Source organism: Furipterus horrens, unplaced genomic scaffold (genome assembly GCF_987537825.1).
Source record: "Furipterus horrens unplaced genomic scaffold, mFurHor1.1.pri manual_scaffold_9, whole genome shotgun sequence".
NCBI lineage: Eukaryota > Metazoa > Chordata > Mammalia > Chiroptera > Furipteridae > Furipterus > Furipterus horrens.
The window spans coordinates 12,862,243-12,889,787 of NW_028327179.1; the positions used below are offsets into that span (position 1 = coordinate 12,862,243).

A 27,545-nucleotide genomic window follows, 5' to 3' on the forward strand; every position below is an offset into this window, starting at 1 on the left:
TTGAACCGTTGTCTCTCACATGCCTGAAACTGGGGATCAAACATTTTGGTTCGTTGGCCAGAGCTCAATCCACTGAGCCACACCAGCCAGGGCAGATTTTATTAATTTTAAGAGAGGGGAAGGTAGGGAGAAACTGAGGGAAACATCGACTGGTTGCCTCTCACATGCCCCCGCAAGCTGGGACCTGGCCTGAAACCCAGGCTAGTGCGCAGACCAGGAATCACACGGGCGACCTCTTGGTTTGCAGGACAACGCCCAACCCACCAAGCAACATCAGTCAGGCCCTTTTCGAGTTTCTGAATGATAGAAATGCTCTGTTTGAAGCCCAAACTTAAATCCACAGCCCTCCCTCCCCTCCTCCAATTGATACCAGGCCCACTTGGCACCAGCAGGATCCAACTGTGAAAAAGTCAAATACTGGCTCTTGCGTGCATGCGTTCTGGAAGAGGGAGAAAGCAAAAGCTCGAGTCCTCTTTTGCTCTTATTTGCATAACCACCACCTGCGGAGAGATCAGTATCCTACTTATGATAATACAAGAGAGAAGTGATTTAAGAATCCTCTCCTATTAGATGTAACGCTACGGTGCTGGAAGGGTGGTGAGCACAGCTTTCTTGGGAGCTGGATAACAAACTGCCAGAAAAACTACAGCATTCCCTCTGCAAAATGTTCTAACTTTTATCTTTTTCAGCACATCAGAGATAAGTTTCCATTACTCAGAAAGTTTTCCTGGTGCAGAGTAATCAAATATCCATGAAAGCTAAACAAAGAGACTCAGGGAGTGAGAAGGTATAACAGGAACCCCATTGTGACACTATTTGCTAGAAAGATGAATTCACTTTAAAGCAGCTCCATCTTGGGACCTACCCAAAGGTATCCAGTTACTGAAATACCAAAAAGGCCTTGTGAAGTGGTGGCTTGGATTCTGAATGTAAGATCTGTCTTCTCGAATTTCCCAATGCCCACTCTCACCTAGACTTTCCCCTGGATATCTGCCCCTCATTTCTCTTCCCACTTGACGCTCCCCCCCGCCCCCCCACTGAGGTGACTCGGAGCTTTGAGAAACTAAAAGTAGTTTTGCAGCTCTAAAAATCTTAGCTCAATAGTTAACAGTACTGTACTGTACACTTCGAATTTTGTTAAGAATGTCGTCTTGTGTTCTATGTCTTTTTCACCACAATAAAAAACAATTTATTAATAAATAGCCTGGTAGAGTAGCTCAGTTGCTTGGAACATTGTCCCCATGTGTCATGGTTGCAGGTTTAATCCCCAGTCAGGGCATGTGCCTGGGTTGTAGGTTCAATCCCTGGTTCAGATGTGCACGGGAGGCAACCAATCAGTTAATCTCTCAATGTTTCTTTTCTCTCTCCCTCTCTAGAAGCAATGAAAAACGTCCTTGGGTGAAGATTAAAGAAATAAAACATTCTGGGTGGCTCCCCCTCTCCAACCTCCAGGGACCATCTCTGCCTTTCCCCTAGGTAGCCCAGATGGCTCACTTCTGTCATTTCCTAAAAATCTTTTGTTAAAACAAAAAAAACTTGGTTACTAAAATACAAGGCATTTTTCTAAGTGCCTCATATGTACACATCTCATCTTAAAGAGGGGAAGGGAGGGGGAAAAACATTGATGTGGGAAACATGTCTCACCCCCCCTCCCCCCTAAACCAGGGAACTGGCCCACAACCCAGGCATGTGCCCTGACTGGGAATCAAACTGGCAACCCTTTGGTCCACGGGACAACACTCAACCCACTGAGCCACAGTCAGGGCCACATTCATCTCCATACAAACCCAGAACTCACCTATTTTATAGATGAAGAACTGAGGCACAGAGCTAAAGTAACCTGTTGAGAGACTATGTACACTGCTAGTTTTAAGGACAGGGCCAGAAACCAAGCAATGAAGATGGCCCCTAGAAACCAAAACAAGGAAACAGACCTCACCATTGGAGCCGCCTTGAAAGGAACCAGCCCTGTTAATCTTTAGTCCAGTGAGATTGATTTCAGACTTCTGACCCTCAGAACTGTGAAAACAATAAATTGATGTCTTAAGCAATTAAATTGGTGTTTTTTAACAGCACCAATAAAGAACTACAACATAATGATAAAATTGTTTCCAGAAATGCTTACTAAAGTTCATTGTAAAGGCATTAAATTTCGGATATGAACAGGTATCACCTAAGAACCCATCATAATTAATTTTCTTAAAATTGAGGCATAACTGACATAAACAGTTTCAGGTATACGACATAGAGATTCACTGTATGTATTGTGAAATGATGTTCTTTCCTTTGTGCAGATTTTGGAAATTAGAAATAAATCTGGCACAACTTTACCAGTCCTACCAGAAGACCTGTTTTTCAGGTGGTAGTTTTAACTAAAATAGGAGCTAAGTATCAAAATTTGACATTAAACTAATTTTTCTCTCCCCACAAGAAAACACTTATAGAAACAAGTCTGTGGGTGTTTCCACTCCCACTATAAATGTAATCAAATCAAGAAAAAGTCTCATCACATAAAGCAATATAAAACTATTTATTGACCACTGTTTACCAGTATTTACAATAAAGTAAACAATATACAGTTGGATAACATTCAGTTTACTACAAAGTTAGTTTTTCCTGGCTTCTACTGAACCAGTAACCCAAATACTGAGACTGAGCCTACATGTAAGGAATGAGCTGGAGTAAAAACATGCAGGTCAAGACTTCGGATTATGGAAGTTTGCTCATCCATTTATTCCAGCAGACCTAAATTGCCAAGGTTTCTAATGACTTGATTAGGTTTCCATGAATAAAGTTTTACACACTCCATAATCATAACTTTTCAGTCAATATAACAGGGATTTTAACTTTAAAGGAACGACTTACTAGGTGAAACCTTTAAGTTTTGCTTGCCTAATTAAAACACACCAGGGCTTGCCTAGTTTCTTCATTTGGGAAGGGACATTGTTGGTAGTGATAAAATTTTCCTTTCAGGGGTTTTGCAAAAAACAAAACAAAACAAAAAACCCAAAACTTGCATTTATAATTGCAGACACAGACATGGATTCTGATATGGCTCTTAAACTGTCCAATTTAAACTGCTAACATAATATTCAAATTGCCCAAGTAATTACAAATTATCTATTTAATTTCAAAGGTTAAAGCTTCAGGAAAAAGTTCAATTTAACTTGACGTGATTTATTTCTTAGGTTGTTGAAAATGATGGCAGCCCAGAAACACGAGCTTATCTATGGTTGTGAAATGCCTTTTGTTTTGGATAAAAAGGAAAAAAAAAAGGAAACCATTTACATATGTATACATGCCAACCACTCCCCACCAAATAAACAAAAATACCCACAATGGTCCTTAGGCATATGCGACTTAAACACAAATTCTGACTGAGTAACAACAATGGAGGTTCCCCCCCGACATTTAGAAAGCTGCTCTCTAACGCAGAGGAAAGAATACCATGGTATCAAATGTTTTTTTCTGATCAAGGAAGCAACTACAGAAAGCTTTTGTTCCAAAGTAACCAGTGCTACAGACGCAACCCCCCACAACTCCCCCAGTACTACTTCAAAACAAACATGATTTTCATTAGAATGTAGTTATTTCTTCACACTATTAAATCAAAAAACCAAGACCCAAATTTTATATATATATAAATATATATAAAAAGCAATGCAAAGAATTATTGGGCTTCGTCTTCTGGACAAGAATGCCAAGTTAGTCTCTCTTCATAAAAAGCAATTACAATTTGAGGACACTTCATATTTGCCTCTTTTGCCAGCACCAAATCTGCCTCATCTGAATCTTTCCTGTTGTGAAAAAAAAAATTTCAGTTAGAAGTCTGAACCCTTTTTGTCAAATGAGAATTGTTCATTTAAGAAATCATAATTTAGACTACTGGTCAGGATGGAGGCATACATAGACATGCTTCACCTCTTCGCACAACCATAGAAAAAATTACAACCAGATTTTAAAAACAAATAACCAGAACCATCAGAAAATCAAACTATATGGAAGTTCGACAACCAAAGATTTAAAGCAGCCACATTTGTCTAATTGGGTAGAGGGGCGGAGTCATGATGTGGCTGGGACAGGTGGCATGGACGGTCCCACATATATGCAGTGCACAGAAATCGGGAGGGACACCATGGGAGTGAGCCATCCCAGGCTAGGGCTCCAGCACCAGAAAGATAAACCCCCGTTACCTCTCTGGCTGTAAAACCCAGTGGGGGTTGGGTCGGCAGCAGAAACTGCGGTTTTTCACTGCTTAAAGGGCCCAGGTGCTCTTAGAACAGAAGGGCCCAGGAGGTCTTAGAACATACGCTAACCCCAGAGCAGGAACTAAAAGGGCGCCAATTGTATATGGGAAGCGGGTGAAGTGACTGGAAATGGGACAAGTGCTGGGAAAATTGCCAGAAGCCAGGCAGTGGCATTGTCCCCTCTCTGACCCCCCCTTACCACAAACAGCCACAAAGCGCATCGGTGGCAATTACCTAAGGCTCTGTCCCACACATTTTACAGGTGCCTTTGCTACACAGGCCACGCTACTACAACAGGGAGTAAAAACAGCTCTATCTAATACACAGAAACAAACACAGGGAGGCTGCCAAAATGAGGAGGGGAAGAAATATGGCCCAAATGAATGGACAGAACAAAACCACAGAAAAAGAACTAAACAGAACGGAGATAGCCAACCTATCAAATGAAGAGTTCAAAATACTGGTGATAAGGATGCTCAGACAATTCAGAGTACAGCCAAAAAATAAAGGAAGAAATGAAGGTTGCATAAATTGAAATAAAAACATACAGGGAAACAACAGCGAAAGGAAGGAAGCCAAGATTCAAATCAATGATTTTGAGCAGATGGAAGAAATAAACATTCAGAACAAAAAGAAACAAGAATTCAAAAAACCCAAAACAAAACAAAAAACAAACAAAAAAACGAGGAGAGACTTGGGAACCTCTGAGACAACTCTAAAAGTACCAACATCCGAATCATAGGGGTGCCAGAAGAAGAGGAGCAACAAATTGAAAACATATTTGAAAAAATAATGAAAAAAAATTACCCTAATTTGGGGATGGAAATAGACATACACAAGCCCAGGAAGCACAGACCGTCCCAAACAAATTAGACCCAAAGTGGACCACACCAAGGCACATCAAAATTAAAATGCCAAAGATTAAAGATAAAGAGAGAATCTTAAAAGCAGCAAGAGAAAAGACGAGAGTTACCTACAAAGGGATTCCTATAATACTATCAGCTGATTTCTCAAAAAAAACTTTGCAGGCAAGAAGGGACTGGCAAGAAGTATTCAAGGTGATAAAAAGCAAGGATCTACGACATAGATTACTCCATCTAGCAAAACTATTGTTTAGAATGAATGGGCAGAGGAAGTGCTTCCCAGACAAGGTAAAGCTAAAGGAGCTCATCATCACCAAGCTAATATTACACGAAATGTTAAAGGGACTTATTTCAGAAAAAGATCAACACAATAAACATTAAAATGACAACAAACTCACAACTATTAACAACTGAATCTAAAAAACAAAAACAAACTAAGCAAACAGCAAGAACAGGAGCAGAATCATAGATAGGGTTACCTGCTGGGAGGAGGAAGGAGAAATGGGGAAATGGTGTAGGAATTAAGAAGCATAAATTAGTAGGTACGAAATAGATTGGGGCGGGGGGGATATTAAGAATAGTTTAGGAAGTGAAAAAGCCAAAGAACTTAAATGCATGATCCATGGACATGAACCAAGGGGGGGTGAGACTGCTGGAGGGAAGAGGGGTACTGGGCAGAGGGGAGCAAAGGGAAAAAAAGTTGGGACAACTGTAACAGCACAATCAATAAAACATACTTAAAAAAGGTAAAAAAATAGCAATATTCACAAAAGAAGAAATCATAATTTAATCAAAGTTATTTAATACTTCAAGAGGGTTATGTGGTACTTGTGTCAGGGTTCCAATAAAATCTCATTTTACAAAACAGGCCAGTTTGCCAGTTTTTGCTTTGAAGTATCATTAGCAAAAGTAACTAGAATCATCCTTTCAGCAGATTACTCTCTAATGATATAGTTATAAAACCTTTTCTCAATAAAGCCTCACAAAATTTAAAACATGTGCATCCCTTTGTACTTTGTAACAGCAATCACCCACATACTTACCATTTCATGAGAAACATTAATTCTCCACTGCTGTCTGTGGCACCAATTATTCGTTCAGGATCAAGACCTCTGGCAAAGCCTCTTGGTTTATCAGCCTGTTTAAGAGAGGTTAACTGATTATTTACATAAATGTTTCCATACAGCAAACAATGTTAACTCCCAGTTTGTCTTCATGATATATACAGTACCTTTTAAATAAAAACCTTCCAACAGTGAAAGAGAAATGACTAGAACACAGCCCATATTTAGTACTAAAACACATCATAGTTTTCATTAAACTTAAAAGCAGAAAAATAAAATTTTGGATGTCTATATAGTATTCTGAACTGTAAGTTAAAAAAACAGATAAAGTAATTCCTTTATTTCTGATAAAAACTGTAAAACTAATAGTAAGACAATCATAGGAAACCTTATAAAACTTATTATAAAACACTGATTCTCAAAGTGTGGTCTCAAGATTACTGGGAATCCGTGAGACCTTTCAGGGGTGTCTGTTTATTTTGTCTGTAAGGTCCCCTCTTTTCATGTATCTGTGACTTTGGACTGTCCTCACATACCTCCATCAAACATAACACTGCAAACCAAATACAAAGTCATCATCATCTTCTATTAGCTAGACATTGAAAAGACTTGCAAGAATGTAAAACGCCACTCCTCACATTTTATTTTTCATGAATAGTTATGAATAACATGCAACAGATTTTGTCATTCTTAAATGAACACATAATATTTTAATTTCTACTAGTTAGTTATAAGTTATAACCCACATAGAGAAAAGTTTGCTTCAGAGTCCTCAATTTTCTGGAGAGCTGCTTATATCAAGAAATTCTCTTTCCCTATCCAGACTTTTACATCAATATCACAGACACTGGAATCAGATGTGTACGCTGGTTAGAATAACAGTTCTACCTTTACCAGCTGTGTGGCTCTGGGCAAGTTAACCTCTTTGTAATTTAGATTATATATAAAATAGAAATAATCATACTGGGTTGGCCACAAAGTTCATCCCCCCGCCCCATAAAATGCCTCTAATAGAGCTTAGTTGTCTTTAGCTTCATTTGACATTTTGTTAAGATTGTGTTCTAATAGCTGTCATACCAGTGTGCATTTTTAAAAATGTTATCAAAATTTGTGAATCACTGTATAGCCATTTTAATATTGAAGATGGGAGAAAATACACAACATTTCAGCATGTTATGCTTATTTCAATAAAGGTAAACACACAACTGAAACACAAAAAAATATCTGTGCAGTGTATGGAGAAGGGGCTGAGACTGATTGAATGTGTGAAAAGTGGTTTGTGAAGTTTCCTGCTGAAGATTTCTTGCTCCAATTGAATGAAGTTGATAGTGATCAAATAGGGACGTTAACTGAGAACAATCAACGTTATATACCACACAGGATAGCCAACGTACTCAAAATATCCAAATCAATAGTTATTGGTGAAAATGTGTCTTACTTTACAGAAAACTGACTTCTTGGACAATGCTTCTATTGAGCATGTGGTTGGTTGACTTTTAAATTATACAGTCATCAGTACCCCTTTATCTGCTCAAGAAAACAGGTTCAAGACCAAATGGATGCTTGCAACTGGAAATAGTAGTAAATCCTACACACTACGTTTTCCTCTATACATACATACCTATAATTAAGTTTAATTTATAAATTAGGCACAGGATGAGATTAACTAATAAAATAGAACCATTACAACAATACTGTAATAAGAGTTACATGAATGTGGTCTCTGAGAATTATCTTACTGTATAATACTCACCCTTGTGATGATGTGAGATGGTAAAATGCCTATGTGATGAGATGAGTGATGTAGGCATTGTGATGTAGCATTAAGCTACTAGTGACCTTCTGATGATACATCAGAAGGAGGATCATCTGCTCCGGGTGATCCTGGGCCATTGAGCCATGATGAGATCCATGGCTGGATGTCAGGAGCAGAGAATGTTGGGGAAATTTAGCATTTTTGGAACCCAGCTGACCACGGATAACTGAAAAGGTGAAAACTAGTGTATACTGATTAACATTGTTACTTTTTAGCTTTGGCTATCAAGTATCCAGAACCAAATCTATATCCAACCTGTCTGTCATCTGTAAAATGGGATAATACTGATAATTTTATTAGAGATATCATGAAGATTTACTGTTATCCGTAAAATACATGGCATCTAGTTCAAATGATCTCATTTTAAAATCAAAATGTTATCAAGAAATGTGTATTGTATGTTTAGTCTCCAAGTCTAAATATTAATTCAGAACCAAGACCCTTTCCCAAATTGTCATTCCCCGTAGTCAGGGCAAGTATAATTTGTTTTGAAGCTGAGGGTAGAAGCAAAGAGTTATATGATTTGCCCAAAGCCACAGAGACACCAGTGAAGCAAAGACTGGATCAAAACATGCATGTAGTAAATAAACCAACTGTCTCAATCATGCCAATGAAACATAAAAAAATTTATTATCAAAGATTATATACTTCAAAATCAAAGTATTTTTTGGCACTACTTTGATAATACAAAGATCACATACCAAAGTATTACACTTTCTTGTGGTTAATGTCACTAATGGTCAATAATCAGGATGTGCTATGTGGAATGTTTTTACTGCACTTTAAGAAATTTCAATGATCTCATGTTAATGTTCTTTACAGGTCTGCTAGGCTCGGATCATAGGAAATTGCATGATCAGGCACCAAATCCACAAATGTACCCAAAACAACACTAGCACAATTACAAGTGGTACAGACACTTACTATATTAATACAATGTAGGCTAAATCATGCCTATCCCTTTTGTTCTAAATATCAAGCATGTAAAAAAGGCCTTTTAATGGTATTTTAATAGTATTATTATTTTTTAAATCCTGAAAGTATTTTAAAAACCAAGCCATCAAACTTTTACAAAAAGCCAGTTTGTTGCGCAACATTTTATACTTACGGCATCTCTTTTCTTCTTTGATTTGCTATCATCAGATTCACTGTCAGATAAAGACTTTCTTTTTGTACCATCTTTTTCTTTACCAGCTTTTTGAGAATTAAGAAATGCTTCAATTAACTCTGGACAATCTAAATTTTCTTCAGGTTCCCAGGTATTGTCAGCACTGCATTCAGTTAAAAAAAAAAAAAAAATTCATTCAACTAAACATGGTTAATCAACATCATCCAGATCTATTTAACTCGTATCTGAAAAGTCCTCTGTGCTAATCATTTTTTCCTTATTCTTCACATTCTTTTGACACAATCTGATCTTACTTCTCTTTGTGTCTTCTTTCACAGTACCTACCCAAGGGGTCAATCTGTTATATTATCCCCAGGTTAACTGAACCTGATTCCTAGCAGAAATTTATCTGGAAGGGCTTAAAAAAAAAAAAAAAGTGGATTCCTAGGCCCCATCTTAAATTACTTTATCAGATTAATCAGAATATACACAGACTTAGGGCCTCCAACAATGTGCTTTAAAATAATTCTGAGGCATTCTCAAACATGGGACAGTACTTTCAATTTCTACTGAGTGCTCAACTGGGAAATGCTATAAAGGAAAGGTCGGCAGGCCAGAAGTTAAATCTAGCCCTCTAACTAAGAATGTTTTTCACTTTTTTTTTTTTAGATTTATTTATTTTATTTTTAGAGAGAGGGGAAGGAAGAAGGGGAGAAAAACATCAATGTGTGGTTGCCTCTCGTGGACCCCCGACTGGGGACCTGTCTGCAACCCAAGTATGTGCCCCGACTGGGAATCCAACTGGCAATCCTTCGGTTTGCAGGCCAGCGCTAAATTCACTGAACCACACCAGCCAGGCCTGTTTTTCACTTTTTTTATTGGTTGAAAAATAATTCTAAATAAAAATTATAAAAATTGAATTTTGGGGCCCATAAACAAGGGCTGGAAAGAAAATAAGTATCAATTACCAAATGTGAAACTAATATCCTTCACTAGTGAAAGACTTGCGAACTTTGTGTGCTCTGGACCAAAAGCCTTCACACAAGAAGATGGAATGAAATTAATCATTTTACAGATGCTGGGAAAGATGCTATTAACCTCTGGTTACAATTTGGTCTGCTGATATTCTGAGACCCCCAAATTGGCAAAGGTAAATTAGAGGCTGAAGGAGGATGAAAGAGCTAAAGTAGAGTCTCCATTCTGTAGTGTTCTTTTCAATATAGCCTTCTATATTGCCTACTACAATGTGCCACACACAGCAGGTTCTCAGTCATTCTAGGGACCTTAAGTTTGGGGAGAAGGGGAGGAGCTAGTTTTCTAACATTGAATGGGTAGGACACAGAGACAGCTTTTACTGTCCCATGGGTTTAAAAACAAACAGTCCACAATATCAAGGTTATCAATTCTTTTACAAACCGATTAAATCTAATTTTAAAATAGTTCAGACTTACTTGCCTGATTCAGCTACCAAGGGGAAAATTAAGAACTTATCATATATACTTAAGCTCAATTAAGGGTACTGGAAAGATAAAACAGAAAAACCTAAACTTTCCATCCAACTCATTCTTCCCAAATTGCTATGGAAGTTGCTTTAAAATGTGAATGGTGGGAACAGTAATTACAGATAGCTGAAGCCTAATAATTTGACTACCATACTCCTCATCTCCACCACTCAGAAATTTTTCTAGATCTCTACCTATCCACCAACACTCAAGTGCCCATGGAGCCTTACTGCTTTTGTGGTGTAAGACAGAAAGAGCATCCAAGCAGAGCAAGCAGCACATGATAAACATTAAGAGTATAATTTCTGCATGTAAGTTATTCATAAGACAGCTAATATTAAGAGCAGTTATGAGGGCAACTAGTAACAAGGAACATGAGGAAACAGGGAGTTAAAAAAAAAAGGCCCAGACCCTACTCCTTAAGAGACTAACATACAGTAAACCTACTGTTAGAATTGGATTATAATGAACACTTCTGTTTAAGAACCACTGGTTCTACATCACATAGCTCCCATGTTTTTTAGTGCCCTCTTTATGTAGGGAAGTGATATAGATTAGGCATTTTAATTAGTATAATATTTAGCTATATTCAAGTGCCTTACATAGTAAACTACACAACAATTTTATAAATCTGACTTTTCAAGGTAATTAATTAGTCTTAAATTTGCTTGGTTGAATTGTAGGCTAAAAACTTGGTTCCTTTTAAACAGGTCTCAAACAAGCTACCCTGCATTAAAGAGGTCCCTAAATTTAAAGAAACCTATGGGAAAACTGATAAAAAAGTCTGAAGTTAAAAACAAGTTTTAAACACCACTTATGTGCAGTTAAACAGACTTAAAAAAGGGATTTACTTACTCTGTGAATCCCTTCCACTTCAGGAAATACTCCACCTTCCCATTCACTACACGTCGGTCCAATACTTTTTCCACTACAAATTCTTCAGGCTCTGCCTCTTCAACTTTTTTACTCTTTCCATTCTGTTTCTTTCCCATTTTTTGCTAAAACAAAACAAAGAATTAAGAAACATTTAAAAAAAAAATTTGGGGGGTACATTTTAATGGCTAAATTGCTTATGTTATTGTTGAATTTGACACCTAAATTTTTACTTCTATATTCCTGGATAGACACTTTCTGAAAAAATAGAAGCCAACAGATAACCAATAAAAAGAATACTTAATTCTGCTGCTTTAGCTTAAACCTATCAACCCCCACCTTTCGATGAAATAATACAATTAAAAACACTGTGGAAAACACTGTTATCTTGTCCTAGTCTTAGTTCTATTTGTCTACAAGACTGTGTTTACTACAGTTTTCACTCATTTCAACTACAACACAACCACACACAACTAGGAGACATCAGAAGATAAGACAGGAGAGAGTAAGAAGTGACAGGTATTACAAAGTGAACCACAGAGTGGTTGAAATCACAGCCCTCAAATTCTAAGACCACCATTGCAAATTCAAACACCAATGTTAAAAGCCTCAGCAATACAGAAAAAAGCTTAACTGCAAGAATGAAAACATGGTTCAGTATTCTGGTGTCAACTGCAGGGTCAACCAAGAAGACAATGAATAGGTTAAAAAGAACAAGACTTTTTCCATAACCTCTGCTGACAATACATATTACTGACCACTTGGAACAAAGCTATAATGCTGTTATTTCAAGAAGCAGAAATGGATCATTTTAATTTTGTGGGGGAAAAAAAAACAAAACTCCTTTTCTTGGTTTCTCCAGAGCCCAAACTAGTAGCCAACAAAATTCACGTTAAACAAGATTTAGCCTAGTGGTATTTTTTGTTTTTAGCATAATACTATTTGAGAAGACCAAGCTCAATCCACTGTTTTTTATTCACTCAGGTTTGTTACAAGAGATGGCACAAGACGGCAAAAGGACATTAAAATTATGTAGTCATTTAGAAAAACTCTCCCCCCCTTGGGCATTGTACCCGGTCAGGTAATTTTCTGCTTCTGGACAAGGAAGGTTAAGTATGCTAGTGGGAAGAGTAAAGAGAAGCTGGTGTGGATAAACTGATCCTAAATGACAAACAAAATAGCTAGGTCTGTGAAGGTAGGAGAGTAACAAAATAAATAGGATGACAGAAATAAACACAGAAAATGAAAAGCACAAACACTAAGATTTAAAAAAATTTGCATAAAAAAATGAAGTATTATAATAGCACTCATACACTAGTATAAAGTGCTCATCTTTTTCTTAAAACAATTTCACCTACTTTCCCAATTTAAGATATACCACTTATCTCACAACACACATGAAATCATTTAAAAATAAAGACTTTTTAAAAAGTGTGTGCAAAAGCAATTTAAACAGAAGTATCTATTTGCTTTATCAATATTCATCCTCAAAGCACCAGGCACAGCTAATTCCTTTTCCAGCTAATACCTGGACACAGGTGACTGTAAAACCAATTCAATTATATACACTTTGGTTTATTGATTATGGAACTTGAAAGATTAGCTCTGAAGGGGCACAGGAGTTGCTCTGTGCTTTTTCCACTAATGGCTCTGATGAGAATCATTTGTGCCAGAAACTCATCAGACTATTTCCCATGGTATTTCATTTAAATGTGCAATCTAATGATGACACAAATTATAAATTACCAACATGCTCTTTTTAGTGTGAAATCCAAGGGGAGAACAAACAAACCAAAACTAAATGCTTTCCTTTATTTAGATAGTAACACTCACCCTTACGAGCTTGCAATTATTATTAATGCAATATGTTATAAGTAAACACTGTGGGAGCCATAACATTGAATTTCATGATTCTCATGTGAATATTCCAGTGTTTACTGAAGCCTAAGAACACAAACTTTGGGTTTAAGAAACTGCTGCAGAAAAAAAATTTAACTGCTCAGAAGTTAAGATTTTACCTTAACTGCTCTTCTCTCCTTCCTGGACATACGTGCAATTTGGTAATTTTGTATATTAAAAACATAACAGCAATGATTTAAATATAAGGCCCTTCTGTATTTTAGAATGTTTAAAATATGACAAAATGCCAAATTATTTGAAAGATTCAATGAGTTTTGTCCCATTCTAAGTGTAGTGTTCAAGGTACTTAAAAAAAAACCTGGGCAATATTGCAAATACTTGATTTCTCTAGAACTCATGACAGCGAGTTAGGTGATTCTCTGCCAATCAACAAGGACTTCAGTGCTTTGTCCATGCTTATAACATATTCTTCCATGTTACATAAATTTGTGCTTCTATTTCAAGATATATTTAACATCCATATTGTGCTATTCTCTCAAGGTTAGACTAATTTAATTAAAATACTATTAAGCCAAATCAATTAAGTACCTTGATAAAATAATTTCTTTTTGTCCCCAATTCTCCCCATTAACATTGGGGGGAGAGAACACTAGGGACTATAAATAAATATAAATTTCTCAACCACTGAGATGCACAGTTATAATTTTGGGGGGAAAACATCTGAGTTAATCTTCATATATTTTAGGTTTTTATTAACTTACCAATGTAGTTTTATTGGAGGCCATTTTTTACTGCAGACTTGAAGAGCTATTACTAGAAAAATGCATGAGAGTTAAAAGTAAGTTTGCATGACACAAAAAGGTAGCTAAACACACGTTTTGTTTGGATCCCAATCCCCACCTATGTAGCACACATTATCAAATATGTATACCATTTCACAAAGAAGCAGATTTGAACGCCTGCTTAAGTTATTAGTGATAGATGCCCTAGAGTCTACCAGTATTTTAACCAAGTGGGTCCTAGAAACCTTACTGGAGATATTGGTACCTAAGACAGCTTTACAGGGCAAAAAGAAAAAAAAGTAGACATATTTTTCCAATCTAAATCCCATTTATACCATATTCAGCATTTATTTTAAAATGGCCAAATATTTTGGTTCAAAATCAGACACCGTGAGTTTTTCCTCTAGGCCTCTAGTAGGTTGTAAGTCACCTAAGTAATCCCAACTTGGTTTCTTCTCGGAAACCCTACCTCTTTACAGCCACTCTTTAAAAAACTAAAGGAAAAACACACCAAGATGCTTCAGTACCATTTCGTGCCACTTAAAAACAAATCACCTTCAAGGCACGTCCACTCCCACCCCCCAAGACCCGGGTCCCACCCGCGTAAAGAAGCTTAAGCACCCGGCCCCGCCCCCCCCTGCAACCCCGCAGCTCAGGCCTCGTGGTCAGCGCATCCGCGGGGAGAAACAAAGGCCGCGGCGCGGGGGTTCAAGGGCACTGCGCAATGGGGCCCCCGCTTCCCCCCCGCCCGGCGGCGGCCACGTAACGGCGCGCCCGCTGCTGCCTCCGAACAGCGGGCCGCGCAGATGCGGGAGAAAATGCACCGCCTCCCAGAAAAGGCCCCGGTCGCCTACCAAACCCGGGAGGGGGGGACGGGCCTCTCATTTGATCGGGAATGGGGGAGGGGAGAAGTAAATGCGCTTTGTCTAAAAATAAGGTAGCTGTCGCCACAGATCTCTACCCTTTTCAAGGGCAGTCTTATCCCAACAAACTGCAAGCCCCGGCCCCTTGCCCCGCGGTGGGATCTCCGCTCGCCTCACCGCTCCTCTCCCCCTCCCCCACCTCGGCGGTCGGGTGGGGATGGGTGGGAGTCGGGAACTGGGTAGGGGGTCCCTGGGGCGCATCTTAAGCACCACTTCCGAGATAGCTAGAGAGAAAGAAAGACACCGACTTCACCGCTTCCGCGCTGCTCCGGCTCCCGAGTCCACGACGTCTCCGGCCCTGCACGCCTTCAGCTCCAGCAACATCCGAGGGGGAGGGGGGCCGGGGACTCGCGCGCGGGGCCGCTGCCGCGAGAAGGGGGTTGGCACCGCCCACGCTGGGCGACCGCGAGGGGCGGAGCCGGCAGGCCGCACGCCGGGAGGCGGGGGAGGGGCCGCAGGCCGCGCTGTGCCAGCTGGGAGCCGGAGACCAGACCCAGGGGGAGGGCGGTCGCAATTACCGTTCGCGGAGTGGCGTCTGGTGGTCCCTGAGGGGAGGGAGAGAGAAGGAGCGGAGAAGACGGTGACCAAGATCTTCTTGGCGCAGGCGTTTCTGCTTCACAGCAGAGCGCTGGCGCCAAAACCGGACTCCGCCCACTTCCTCGCTCCGGGGGTGGGTGTCTTCAAATGCCTAGAGGGGGATGGTGAAAACTTAAGTTGGGCAAGAATTGGGAACTAAGAATGCTACCCTTTTCGGGCCCCCGAGGGCTGGACCCCAAAGGTATTGGCCAGGGTTAGGCTGGTGGAGTGTGAAGTGTAATTTGTTGATTGTAAGTCGCTTCGGGTGTTCCGTGACGGGGCCGAGTCAGTCCCCTGCTCTAGGGAAAGGGTGGAGAAGGAAAAACGCAGTGGGAAGGCTACACAAATTTTTACGGCAGGAGAAATGCATTCCTGAGGGGGCGATCTTCTGGACTATGGATTAAGGTCCACCCAACAGTTTAATTTTAAATTGCGCGACCGTTCCTCACCTGCCCAGCACTAGGGCGGGGGCTGGACTCAAATCCCGGAGAGGGAAATACGCTGACTCGAGCCTTCCGCAATTCACGGATCCCATTTACGCAAGTGACGTCAAGTCCTCCCCTGGCCGTAAAGAAGGGACTAGTACGTAATTGGCGTAAGGAGGGCGGAGCGCGTTCCCGCCATTGGCGGCAGTTAGGACGTTTACGCAACGGCCTGACGTAAAGACGCGTTGGTTGGGGGGAAGGTTCTAGAAAAGCGGCGGCAGCGGCTCTAGCGGCAGTAGCAGCAGCGCCGGCTTGCCGTGTGGAGGTTCCTTTAGCGTTGTTGTTTCTCCAGCGGCGGCAGTTCTCACTACAGCGCCAGGACGAGTCCGGCTCGCGTTCGACCGCGGAGAGCTGTCTCATCTCGCTCGGCTGCGGGAAATCGGGCTGAAGCGACTGAGTCCGCGATGGAGGTAACGGGTTTGAAATCAATGAGTTATTGGAAAGGGCATGGCGAGGCCGTTGGCGCCTCTGTGGAAGTCGGCCATCCGTTTCGTGGGAGAGCGGCAGTGCAATTGGGCCACTTCAGAAGCGGTTGGTCTCGGAGTATTTCTGAAGATGGGCCGTAAGCGGGTGCCCGTTTGTTCAGCACTTTCCCCACTCAGCCTCCCGGCGCCATTTCCCTTTGCTGGGGGTGGGGGATGGGGATCTTCCACATGGCGGACGCAGCCCCGCTTTAATGAAAGTGTGGCGCGGAGGGGGAATTCTTACAGCTTTTTTAAAGTAGGCGCGTTTGGGGGCCCTAGCGGCCCTGCGTGTGAGCATTTCGGTTGGGCTTCAGGTCCTCCGGAGCGAGGCTGCAGAGCTTCCCCTCCCCCTCTCCCCGGATTTGGCGGCCGCCATTTTCATTTTTCTCCTTCCTCGCCGCGTTTTTCTTTCAACTGTGAGAATTCTACTAGTTTGGCCACCATATCAAAGAATAGACGTGGTTAACTATTTTTCTTCCATCTGGCGCCGATTTCATGGCGTTTTAAGGTGGATTCTGAGTGTTTTGGGAGCTTTGATCTTTAAAGTCCTGCGCACCTCATTTTAGAGGAGGCTCTCTGCCTCTCGATGAAATGGCGCCATTGCGTTTAGAAGCCACAGCGACGAGCAGGCGTGTGGGGGGGGGGGAGTGCTACCGGGCGGGTTCGCACAGCTTAAGAGCCTCTACGTAGAGCGACCTAGGGTGTTGGGCCCAGTTCTGAGGCGACCCAAATAATAAAGGGAACATTTTGTGTTTAGTTAACGTGAGTAACGGGTTGGTTTTTCTTTTCACCCCCGGGTCTGCAGTGACTTAAAAAAAACGGTTTTCTCACAATCACCTTTAGAAATAAAATCAAAATTAGAAGCCACCAGGTTCGTACCGATTATAAGTGGCGGTGGGGAAAGGTTATGGTGGGGGGGATATTCGTTTTTGACGTATTCCTTTTGAATTGCAGAATATTTTCGTACCCTAAAAAATACAAGTAAAGTTATTTGCCGGTTAAGACGGCGGGTCGTTATAAATGATTAGCTAGAAATTGTGAGGAAGTGAAATAAAAATGACTGTCCTTTGACTTCTTAAAACCCGGCTCAGTCCTTCAGTGCATGTATAGCTGTCTTAGTCTGGGTGGCTATGTATTTGAACTTTGTTACTTGCTTTTCTCATTTATGTTTGCAATCATGGTTGATGATTACATTGGTAAGCATACTGTCTTAAGCAAAGTGGGGGGGGCCTCTACCGGGGTATTTTTTTTTTTTTTGGCTTTAAGCACGCTTATAAAATTTGTAATTGATAGTGGACATCTGGTAAGTTTGGAGGAAACTGAGGTAAGTAATGAGCTTTCGCTTTTGTTAGTGATTGTAAAAAATGTTGTAGATGTATTTTTTAAATTTTAGTAATTTGGCCTTTAAAGATCTCTATTTCTCTGACTTTGTTTAATCCAAATATCAGTATGGCAAATAACTAATAGATTTTAGTAGATTGATACTTAAATGTATCAGGAGCTAGTTTGATAATTTGTTAGTCATTAAATTTTTTTGAGATTTCTGAAAGCAGTTAACTGCAGGGGGAAAAAATTGAATTGCTTATCACTGTATTTTTTGAGTTGATGGGAGAATATCATGCATGGAGGGAGACACCTCCACAGACCTGGGTTGAGAGCTGTCATAGTATTTGCTGGGAATATGATTTTTCCTGCTGGATCGAAAACTACAGTTGATCTTTTAGTTGTATTACACAGTCATAGCAGTTGGTCTTGGACAGTAGACCTATTCTGGTAGAAACCAGTATTAAAAAAAAAATTTAATCTAGTTGCCTGAAAACCAAATGACCACCAATCCTTTCTTAACTGGCAGCCCCAAATTCAGGACTGTTAATGCATCATATTTGCTTGCTGGTTTATGGGGAGTTCAACTCAGGCTTCTTTCATTTTTGCTTGCAAAATTAGGGACATGTATACTGTATAGTTTACCAGGTGGCCAGTAAGTTGAATTCACTTGAGCATTCTGATTTCTTTTTTCGAATGAATCAGTGAAGGGTAAGTGTTGGTACTCAGTGTTCATTTAGATATTTTTACGGTTTTTGAAAAGTGAAATGATTACAGTGAATGTATTTGCTGCTATCATGGTTGTTTGTCCCATAGTAATACAGATTGAGTTGTCAAAGTACCAAAAATGGGAGTACCCACAAAATCATTATGTTAAAACTTTTCAAGGTTTAGTTATGCTTTAGTTGGCCATAAAAATCTATGTTGGTCAGAGAGGTGGATTTTAAGGATATTTTGCTACAGATAACTAAATGTGTAAATTTTTACCCCCAATAGTTGAAATGGGCAGAGGATGGTTTTTATTGCGATACATTAGAATGTCCACCAGAGGGAGCAATGAAGGAAACAAATCAGACTCTAAATCCTGAAACGATAAACTGGGTTGTAAGGGATCAACTATTTTTATGTTTAAACTGAGTAGAGTGAACTTAATCTGTTCTAGGATATAGGGTTGAATGCAAATTCTGAGACTCCTTCAACCCTTCAATGACTATGGAATAGATTTGCTCCTTTCTCTTCAGAAATTTTTTTTTTTTTTACTAAGTGATATTTATTTGAAATGTCAAGTAAATTTAGATCAAGCATTTTGACTGAAACGTTATTTCAGCTGACGCAATTTTCGGTGTAACACAACTAATATACAGTTTAACATATGGTTTAAATTTGATGTAAGTTTTTTTTTCCCCCCCTCCAGAAAACTTTAGAAACTGTTCCTTTGGAGAGGAAAAAGGTACTCTGCCAGCAGGTCACCTTATATTTAAGAATTTAATTTCCTGCATACAAAGAGAAAATGTAAATAAAAATTGAAATGGTGTTTTCATTTGCAGAGAGAAAAGGAACAGTTCCGTAAACTCTTTATTGGTGGCTTGAGCTTTGAAACCACAGAAGAAAGTTTGAGGAACTACTACGAGCAATGGGGGAAACTTACAGACTGTGTGGTAGGTTAAGTATATAAAAGTGCCTTCGCATACTAGGCCTTGAGCTGCTTGGCTTCTGTGTTTAAAATGATAAGTGAAAAGTCAATGAGAAGTTGACTTTTAAATCTATGTTCTTTTAATTCAACTAGTAACTAGATCTAAAGTTACGCCTTTGGTTTTAAAGGTAATGAGAGACCCTGCAAGCAAAAGATCAAGAGGATTTGGTTTTGTAACTTTCTCATCCATGGCTGAGGTTGATGCCGCCATGGCTGCAAGACCTCATTCAATTGATGGGAGAGTGGTTGAGCCAAAACGTGCTGTTGCAAGAGAGGTGAGCATAGTATATAGCTTGGTTAAAAAAATGTGAAGGCATTTCTGTCCCATTGAAAACATGCAATTTTTGAAATAATTTTCTGTATATCTTGATGTTTTTGTTTCTCCTATATTAAAGCTATGATGGTTGTCTTAGGCTCATTTATTTTTCAAAAGACTAGTGTCTTTCTTACCAGCTACTGCTTTACCACCAGGGTAGAAGTCATTTGTGGTACCCAGAGATTCTTTTTCAATCATGTTGGGTTTCTTCTGTCACAGTGACTTCCTTTTCCCTCTTTACAGGAATCTGGAAAGCCAGGGGCTCATGTAACTGTGAAGAAGTTGTTTGTTGGTGGTATTAAAGAAGACACTGAGGAGCATCATCTTAGAGATTACTTTGAGGAATATGGAAAAATTGATACCATTGAGATAATTACTGATAGGCAGTCTGGAAAGAAAAGAGGCTTTGGATTTGTTACTTTTGATGACCATGATCCCGTGGATAAGATTGTGTGTAAGTGTATAAGTACTAGATGTGTACACCCTTGTAGATAAATTTTGGATATGTTAATGTCTCCAATTTTATTTAAAAGTAAATTTTGATATAATTTATAAGTTATAGCTGATTTAATGAAGTCCTGAACTTTTCCTTCCAGTGCAGAAATACCATACCATCAATGGTCATAATGCAGAAGTAAGAAAGGCTTTGTCTAGACAAGAAATGCAAGAAGTTCAAAGTTCTAGAAGTGGAAGAGGAGGTAACTTTTAAACAACACCCCCCCACCCCAATTAAATTTATTTGTGTAAGTAGTTGTTACTAACTAGGCCATTGGTTGTAGGCAACTTCGGTTTTGGAGACTCCCGCGGTGGCGGTGGAAATTTTGGACCAGGACCGGGAAGTAACTTTAGAGGAGGATCTGGTAAGTTTTTAAGTTCTAAATGTTAAAAGGGTGAATGTGCTTGGTGAAAAACTGATTTGATTAGAATCAGGAAATCCCACCTAGTTTTAAGATGCTATTTATAAGACTTTAGGTGGGGTAATCTGATGTGGGTCAGGCAGGAGATAGTAGTTAAAAGATAATCTTAAAGCTAATAAAGGACAATCAAATCCAGAGATCCTTTTATGGTCTTCTAAAAAAAATCAAAACCACTTTGCAACCACCTTAAAAACTACCAAGTGCACTTAGTAAGTGAAAAGACCATAGAGTTTTGCTAGTGGGCTTTAAAAAGTCTGTAACTATTAAATTTTTTGCTTTAGACTTCAAATATTTTCCAAATTAAAATAAGGTACAAACTAAAAAACTTGTGTCTCCCATTTAATGTCATTTCTATGTGTAAACAAATGGGACCCTTTAAATTTTGCTTGCCGAATCCCCAAATTAGACAATCATCCTAATGGTGAGATTTAATTTGTACTTCGGTGTGTGTTTATTTTTAAGAATAAAGAAGTAACATTCTAGTATTTAGCTTAAAGGGAGTTGATTTTTAATAATCATCCAATTAATGGAGAATGTAGAGGAAAGGAGGAAAAACTGAATAGTTAAATTATTGATCAGTCTTTTTTTCTATCCCAACAGATGGCTATGGAAGTGGTCGTGGATTTGGGGATGGTTATAATGGGTATGGCGGAGGACCTGGAGGTCAGTTTCTTACCCATTTTTATTTTGGGGACTTGAAAAGATTTAAAAGATTTAATCACACTGTTATCCAGTTTAACATACATGAGATTTTCCTTAATACTTTACATAGTTACCTTTTATAAAGAGCATAGGTGATGGCTGTTATTCCTTTGTAACGTGCATCTTAGCTTTTGGATAGCTGAAGGAAAGGGTATACTTATTTATATATGTTGCAGGCTGCAAAATTACTTGGGTGGATTTTAAATGAGAGTTTAAAGTTTGTTTTTAAGCAGAACATTGGACATAGATGTGATACTTCATGTACTGTTTCCTGGAAAAAGTATAGGACATTGTACATGACTAATCAACAAGTACGGGAGGTATCTGTAATAACAGTGGTGTTGTCTTAGCCCTTAGCAAGATTAGTTCCCCCAGGATAATTCCCCAGAAGTCACTGAAGGAACATCTCCAGAACACACAAGGGTACAGAGGGTGCTCCTGGGTCCAGCTGGGGTCGTGATCTAGTAGCTGTTTTGTTGCAATACATAAAGGTTGATACCTGCTGGCAAATGTCCTAGTGAGAAAGACATTTAAAGCTGAGGAGTAAAAGGTTAGATTTTGTCACTCATTACATATAACCAAGTTTCACATATATTCCACCTTCCAACTATTCTTCAAAATCCAAATTATAATTTAAGTTTTATGAGAAAGATTAATTAGTTCATATATTACTGGTAATGTGAGATTACCAATTTAAGTTTTGTACTGTCTTAAGTTTTCTAATTTCTGCTCCTCCCTCTTTTATATTGTACTCAAGTGAAGGGTAGTTAAGCATATTACTAGGAAACACAGTAATTCATAGGAAAACCTGAGTTGGGGACTTAGACCAGTTAGGGGATTGTGGTGGCTATTCTACTTGCTTTATTCACCTATACCTCATAGGCCTTCACAACCCTTAACACAAAATACAAATAGTATTTTAAGGTATTTTCAGGAGAACCCTTAATATTTTTAGTTTTAGGGAGGAGCAGCAACATAAATAAGTAGTTGTGTCCATAGAGGTTTTATCCAGTTGTTTTAGGGTACGGGCTCCCCATCCCCAAATGTTTACAGGGATGTTGTGTTCTGCCCTAGAGGCTATTCTAGAAGAGATGTCATAGGATAAGTATATTTTACTTGTAAAAATGTGTTTTGGAAATCTGGAAGTGGGTGTGATAAAGATAGTTCAAATGGCATTGAAAATACTAAGTAATTACTTAAAGGCTTATTTTATAATAGGTGGCAATTTTGGAGGTAGCCCTGGTTATGGAGGAGGAAGAGGAGGATATGGTGGTGGAGGACCTGGATATGGCAACCAGGGTGGGGGCTACGGAGGTGGTTATGACAACTATGGAGGAGGTAATAAATTCACCTGCATCCTTTATGTGGGAATTCGGAGTGGAATTGACTTTAATGAGATATTTTTCATATCATTGTCAGTAGTTCCCTTAAAAATTGTAGAATTGTAGATAGGTCTTGTGCATTCATTCAGATTTGCTCTTTTGGGAGATTTGTCTTAAATAATTAGTATGTATAACTGGCTTAATGTTTGTATTCTGAGGTTCATTATGCAAAACTTGTGTTTCAACTTTTTTTACAGGAAATTATGGAAGTGGAAATTATAATGATTTTGGAAATTACAACCAGCAACCTTCTAACTATGGTCCAATGAAGAGTGGAAATTTCGGTGGTAGCAGGAACATGGGTGGACCATATGGTGGAGGTAATTTGTTACGTACTTAAAATTATTTTGTATGATTAAAGGAAAGGATTACTCTTATGATATCATTTGAAATGGGGAAGATGACATGATTTATAGGGTCACTGAAATTTGTGGAAAATACTTCAGTTGTAACAAACTTGAGTTTGGTGTGATGGGTTTGAGATGTTAACTGGTTTAATATACAGGGTGAGGCTGAAAAATAATATAAGAATAAATTGTGTTTTATGTACTCAGAACTAGAACCTGTATTTAGTAGTTGGGAGAGTAGTTGAGGTATTTTGTGAGGTTTTTTTCCCCTTTTTTTACGTAGTTATTTAAGAGCCAAATAAAATTACTAAGCACATTGCTAAGTGGTATAAATTTGTGTGTTTTCTCTAATAAAAGTTCTTACTAGTCACAAATATTTTCAAGTTATTTTTGTTTCTATTTTTGATTTTTTAATAGGGAGGGAAGAAGAGAAATATCAATTAGTTGTTAGGCTTATTTATATATATTCCTTGGGTTATTCTTGTATGTGCCCAGACCACGGGATTGAACCTGCATCCTTGGCGTCTTGGGATGAAGCTCTTAACAAGCTGAGCTACCCAGCCAGGGTACAGTTATTCTTGAGAAAGTTTTTAGTAGGACCAAATAGGTTATCTATGATTCTGAATAATTTATTTCAAAGTAATTAACATAATTAGAAACAGTGGGTTATGATCTGGCTTGTATAGGTAGATATCAAGAAGGATTAGTAACTATTTGCTAATCATGGGAAACTGAAGTAAGTTTGCTTTCTCCTGGTTCCATCAATTCTAGGAAATTATGGTCCTGGAGGAAGTGGAGGAAGTGGGGGCTATGGAGGGAGAAGCCGATATTGAGCTTCTTCCTATTTGCCATGGGTAAGTAGCTTTTGAGTTTTTACATTATTATTGCCTGGGGAGACCTAGCTGTCAGGAGTAAAAAGCTTTTTAGGATCATGTTATCTTTCCTTAAAATCTGGGTAGATGGATAATTTCATAACCTATTTTTTTTTTACTCTTTACTTCTGTTGAAACAGGCTTCACTGTATAAATAGGAGAGGATGAGAGCCCAGAGGTAACAGAACAGCTTCAGGTTATCGAAATAACAATGTTAAGGAAACTCTTATCTCAGTCATGCATAAGTATGCAGTGATATGGCAGAAGACACCAGAGCAGATGCAGAGAGCCATTTTGTGAATGGATTGGATTATTTAATAACATTACCTTACTGTGGAGGAAGGATTGTAAAAAAATGCCTTTGAGACAGTTTCTTAGCTTTTTAATTGTTGTTTATTTCTAGTGGTCTTTGTAAGAGTGTAGAAGCATTCCTTCTTTGATAATGTTAAATTTGTAAGTTTCAGGTGACATGTGAAACCTTTTTTAAGATTTTTCTCAAAAGTTTTGAAAAGCTATTAGCCAGGATCATGGTGTAATAAGACATAAAACGTTTTTTCCTTTAAAAAAATTTAAGTGCGTGTGTAGAGTTAAGAAGCTGTTGTACATTTATGATTTAATAAAATAATTCTAAAGGAAATTGTGTAATAATAGACTTTTTATTTTAAATAAGTTAAGGAGTGGGTAGTATAATTAAGGTCCATTGCAAAGCTTGTTGTTGTATTTGTGTAAGATAAATGCTGGTCAGATGTAAGTGTGTTGTCTGCAATTCATCAGGATTAAATTACCTAGATAACTTAAGGGATATCTCTGCAAGGAGAAACACCTTTTTAGATCTTTTAGATGCTGCTTCTTCAATGCAAGGAAAGGAAATAACCCCAGCGAGGTACTCTTCAGGGATACAGGTCTAGTACAAGAAAACTTGACGGCTACTAAGTTCAGCCAGTCTTAAAAAACTGTGCTGTTTCTACAAAGCTTTAACTACAGTAGTTTATAAGGATGCCAACGAAAGCTGAGGGTGTAGAGCAAATAGTTCTAAGCTTCAGTTAAACTTCTTTAGGTAAGATCTTATTTACTTTTCCTTTTTTAATATTCCTCCCCAAAAGATAAACTAATATTCTTCAATGGTCTTTCAGTATAGTGGTTCTTGCGTAGTTTAACATAGCTATAAATTGAGTTTAACAATTTATAAACTCAATAATTTTATAAATCCTGTTTTCCAATCTGTCATTTATTTAAATTATTTTGATTGTCCCCCCCCTTCTTTCTTTCCCCTCCCCCTCCCCCCCTCTCTATGAAGATTCAGGTGCTTAACATATCATTTTTTTCCCTGCTGGAATTTTAGCATTGATATGAACCATGGACAAGTATATTCTGCTGCCACAAAGACTGTAAACTGCTTCATTTCAACAGCTGAGGCAAGCCAAGTGATTAATAAAGCTTTTCTTGGTTCCTTCAGTGGTGTTGGTAGTAACATGGTAGGTAAAAGTTAGGCTGCAAGTTCAATAAATCATTCCCATTGTTACAGCCTTGTGTATTCACATTTCTTGGATCAAGCATTTTGAGTGAACTGGGGTTTTATTAAAAATAAAGACATTTTGTTTTATTTGATATGGTTGTTCTAGTGTTACATGCTTATCAGGATCAGGCTAAGGAGAGGTAGGGCAAAATGGTTGAAGATATTTTCAGATAATAGTTTGTACTGCCAGTGTCTCTACATTATAAATCCTGTATGCATCCAGTCCTAAATACTGGGGTATGAATGTGGTAATTCTTTCCCAGTTCCCTACCATATAGGAGAGATTTAGGTTGGCTGCTGAAATTCATTTCTTTTAAATGTCATCAGTTTGATTGCCTGGCTTTAATTGCCTTTTCAGGAATGTGATAATCAGGGCATATTCTACTGTATGCACCAGTGAGTCTTCTTTGATCCTAAGACCACCACTGAAGTTATTTAGGTTCTTTGGACAAACATGATAAACTTCTTCAGATACTTTCTTTTTCCTTTGGCAGGAAGGTGTCTTGCTGCAGGTAACTAATGAAGAAGTGGTCAACCACAGAGTCTTCAAGAAATAAGAAATTCTGTATCATCTGAAAGTAGTTCTTGTTGGTGCCTTCATTTTAAAAAGCACTCTTAAGATTAAAGGGAAATGTTTTCTGATAAAATACAATCATTTAGTACAGGTTCTTAATATAAAACAATTACAAATTGAGTATTGTTTGTAGAAGTTAACATCAAATTAACAGGAGAGATAAATGTATCATGTCTTAAGTTAGGTTTTGTGAGTAGACAGATTAAAGTTCTATTTTTAAATATAAAGTTTATAAAATAAATACTTTTGTATCCAAATATTTGGTGTAATGTTTACACATAAAATGTGTGAATCTTGTTCTATAAACATTAACTTGTCTAAAGAGTTGCCATCCCCTAGATTTTTAAAGTAGTTTCACAAAGCTGTGCATATGGCCATTTTTCTTGAAATATTAATAGACACAAGACGACTAATGTGGACATTATTGGCTGTCCCTAATAAAAATGCCATTCTTTATACACTGTATAGTCAGCGTTTGAATGCTGCTAGTTTTCTGGTTTTACCCTGTGTGTTAAACATCACTGTGATGGCGTTTAAAATACTACAGATTTTAAACAGCTGGAGTGGTCCAAATATAAGTGGTTATGAAAAACACTGGGACAAAAATCTCATTCCAGTTTCTCAAAGTAATGCAGTTTACAGTGAGCATTGGCAGCTGCCTTTAAAGGGTTAGGTGTGTTGTATGAAACTGAGTAGCAGTGACTTTCTTGGACATAACCTGAAATTTAAAAAAAAATATGAAACAGTAAGGTTGACTTTTTTTTTTTTTTTTTTTTTTGATAATAGATTATCAGGTAAGTCAAACTGGTGATGGCTAACACAAGATAAACTATTTTGCTTAAAATAGTTCAAGTAAACTCAATGCGCAGCCTCATTTAAAAAAATTTGAAGATTTTAGAAGGTTGACAGTGACAATGGTATAATAAAAATACCCACCCTTTAACCAACACAAATAGCAAAATATTAATACATGATAAACTGAAATAGAGGTTATTCAAACAGGTTCCTTTAGAACTTGAGAAGTGAAGTTTTATGTTTGAAGACTTCTGAAGAAGGCAACTATTTGGTGCAGCTATTACACCTTTTTCATCTCACAGAACACAAACTAAAATTATGTAACACCAAAAAACGGGTATAATTTTGATTTACAAAACTGAATACCTTTTTTGTTCCAAAGTCTTAAGAATCCACTTCCTTGTGTAAGGATTTCTGGTACCCGAGAATTAACCATTATAAGACAAAACTTTAATGTAGTGTGACCAATAAGGTGCAACTGTTAATATGACTTACATAGGGCTCATGACTGCATTCACACCAAAGCTATTGTGTTGGCTTTTGTA

General features: G+C 38.4%; 2 protein-coding genes across 9 annotated transcripts; one reads left to right on the forward strand and one right to left on the reverse strand.

Annotated features, from left to right (window-relative positions):
- CBX3 (chromobox 3) lies at window positions 1-15,741 on the reverse strand. Of its 3 annotated transcripts, none has more exons than XM_090287093.1 (7): window positions 15,557-15,741; window positions 14,095-14,146; window positions 11,456-11,598; window positions 9,099-9,261; window positions 6,154-6,248; window positions 1,940-2,019; window positions 1-500 (listed from the first exon to the last, which is right to left on the reverse strand). In XM_090287093.1, exons 2-7 carry the CDS (start codon window positions 14,116-14,118, stop codon window positions 274-276), a joined length of 732 nt encoding a protein of 243 aa, XP_090143219.1. In that variant the 5' UTR covers window positions 14,119-14,146; window positions 15,557-15,741; the 3' UTR covers window positions 1-273. The 3 variants fall into 3 exon arrangements, with proteins under 3 accessions (XP_090143219.1, XP_090143218.1, XP_090143220.1); XM_090287092.1 differs by lacking the exon at window positions 15,557-15,741 and adding an exon at window positions 15,287-15,535 and having other exon boundaries at window positions 3-500; XM_090287094.1 differs by lacking the exons at window positions 1-500; window positions 1,940-2,019; window positions 15,557-15,741 and adding exons at window positions 2,512-3,797; window positions 15,287-15,438.
- Window positions 15,742-16,293: 552 nt separating this feature from the next.
- HNRNPA2B1 (heterogeneous nuclear ribonucleoprotein A2/B1) lies at window positions 16,294-26,663 on the forward strand. Of its 6 annotated transcripts, none has more exons than XR_016513014.1 (14): window positions 16,295-16,509; window positions 19,301-19,336; window positions 19,434-19,544; window positions 19,708-19,854; window positions 20,139-20,349; window positions 20,492-20,593; window positions 20,675-20,755; window positions 21,413-21,475; window positions 22,733-22,852; window positions 23,094-23,216; window positions 24,015-24,097; window positions 24,256-25,172; window positions 25,458-25,590; window positions 26,126-26,663. XR_016513014.1 is itself a non-coding variant. In XM_090287090.1 (12 exons), exons 1-11 carry the CDS (start codon window positions 16,504-16,506, stop codon window positions 24,074-24,076), a joined length of 1,062 nt encoding a protein of 353 aa, XP_090143216.1. In that variant the 5' UTR covers window positions 16,294-16,503; the 3' UTR covers window positions 24,077-24,097; window positions 26,126-26,663. The 6 variants fall into 6 exon arrangements, 1 of the variants encoding a protein (XP_090143216.1); XR_016513015.1 differs by having other exon boundaries at window positions 25,458-25,530; XR_016513016.1 differs by lacking the exon at window positions 24,256-25,172 and having other exon boundaries at window positions 16,294-16,509.
- The last annotated feature ends 882 nt before the right edge of the window (window positions 26,664-27,545 follow it).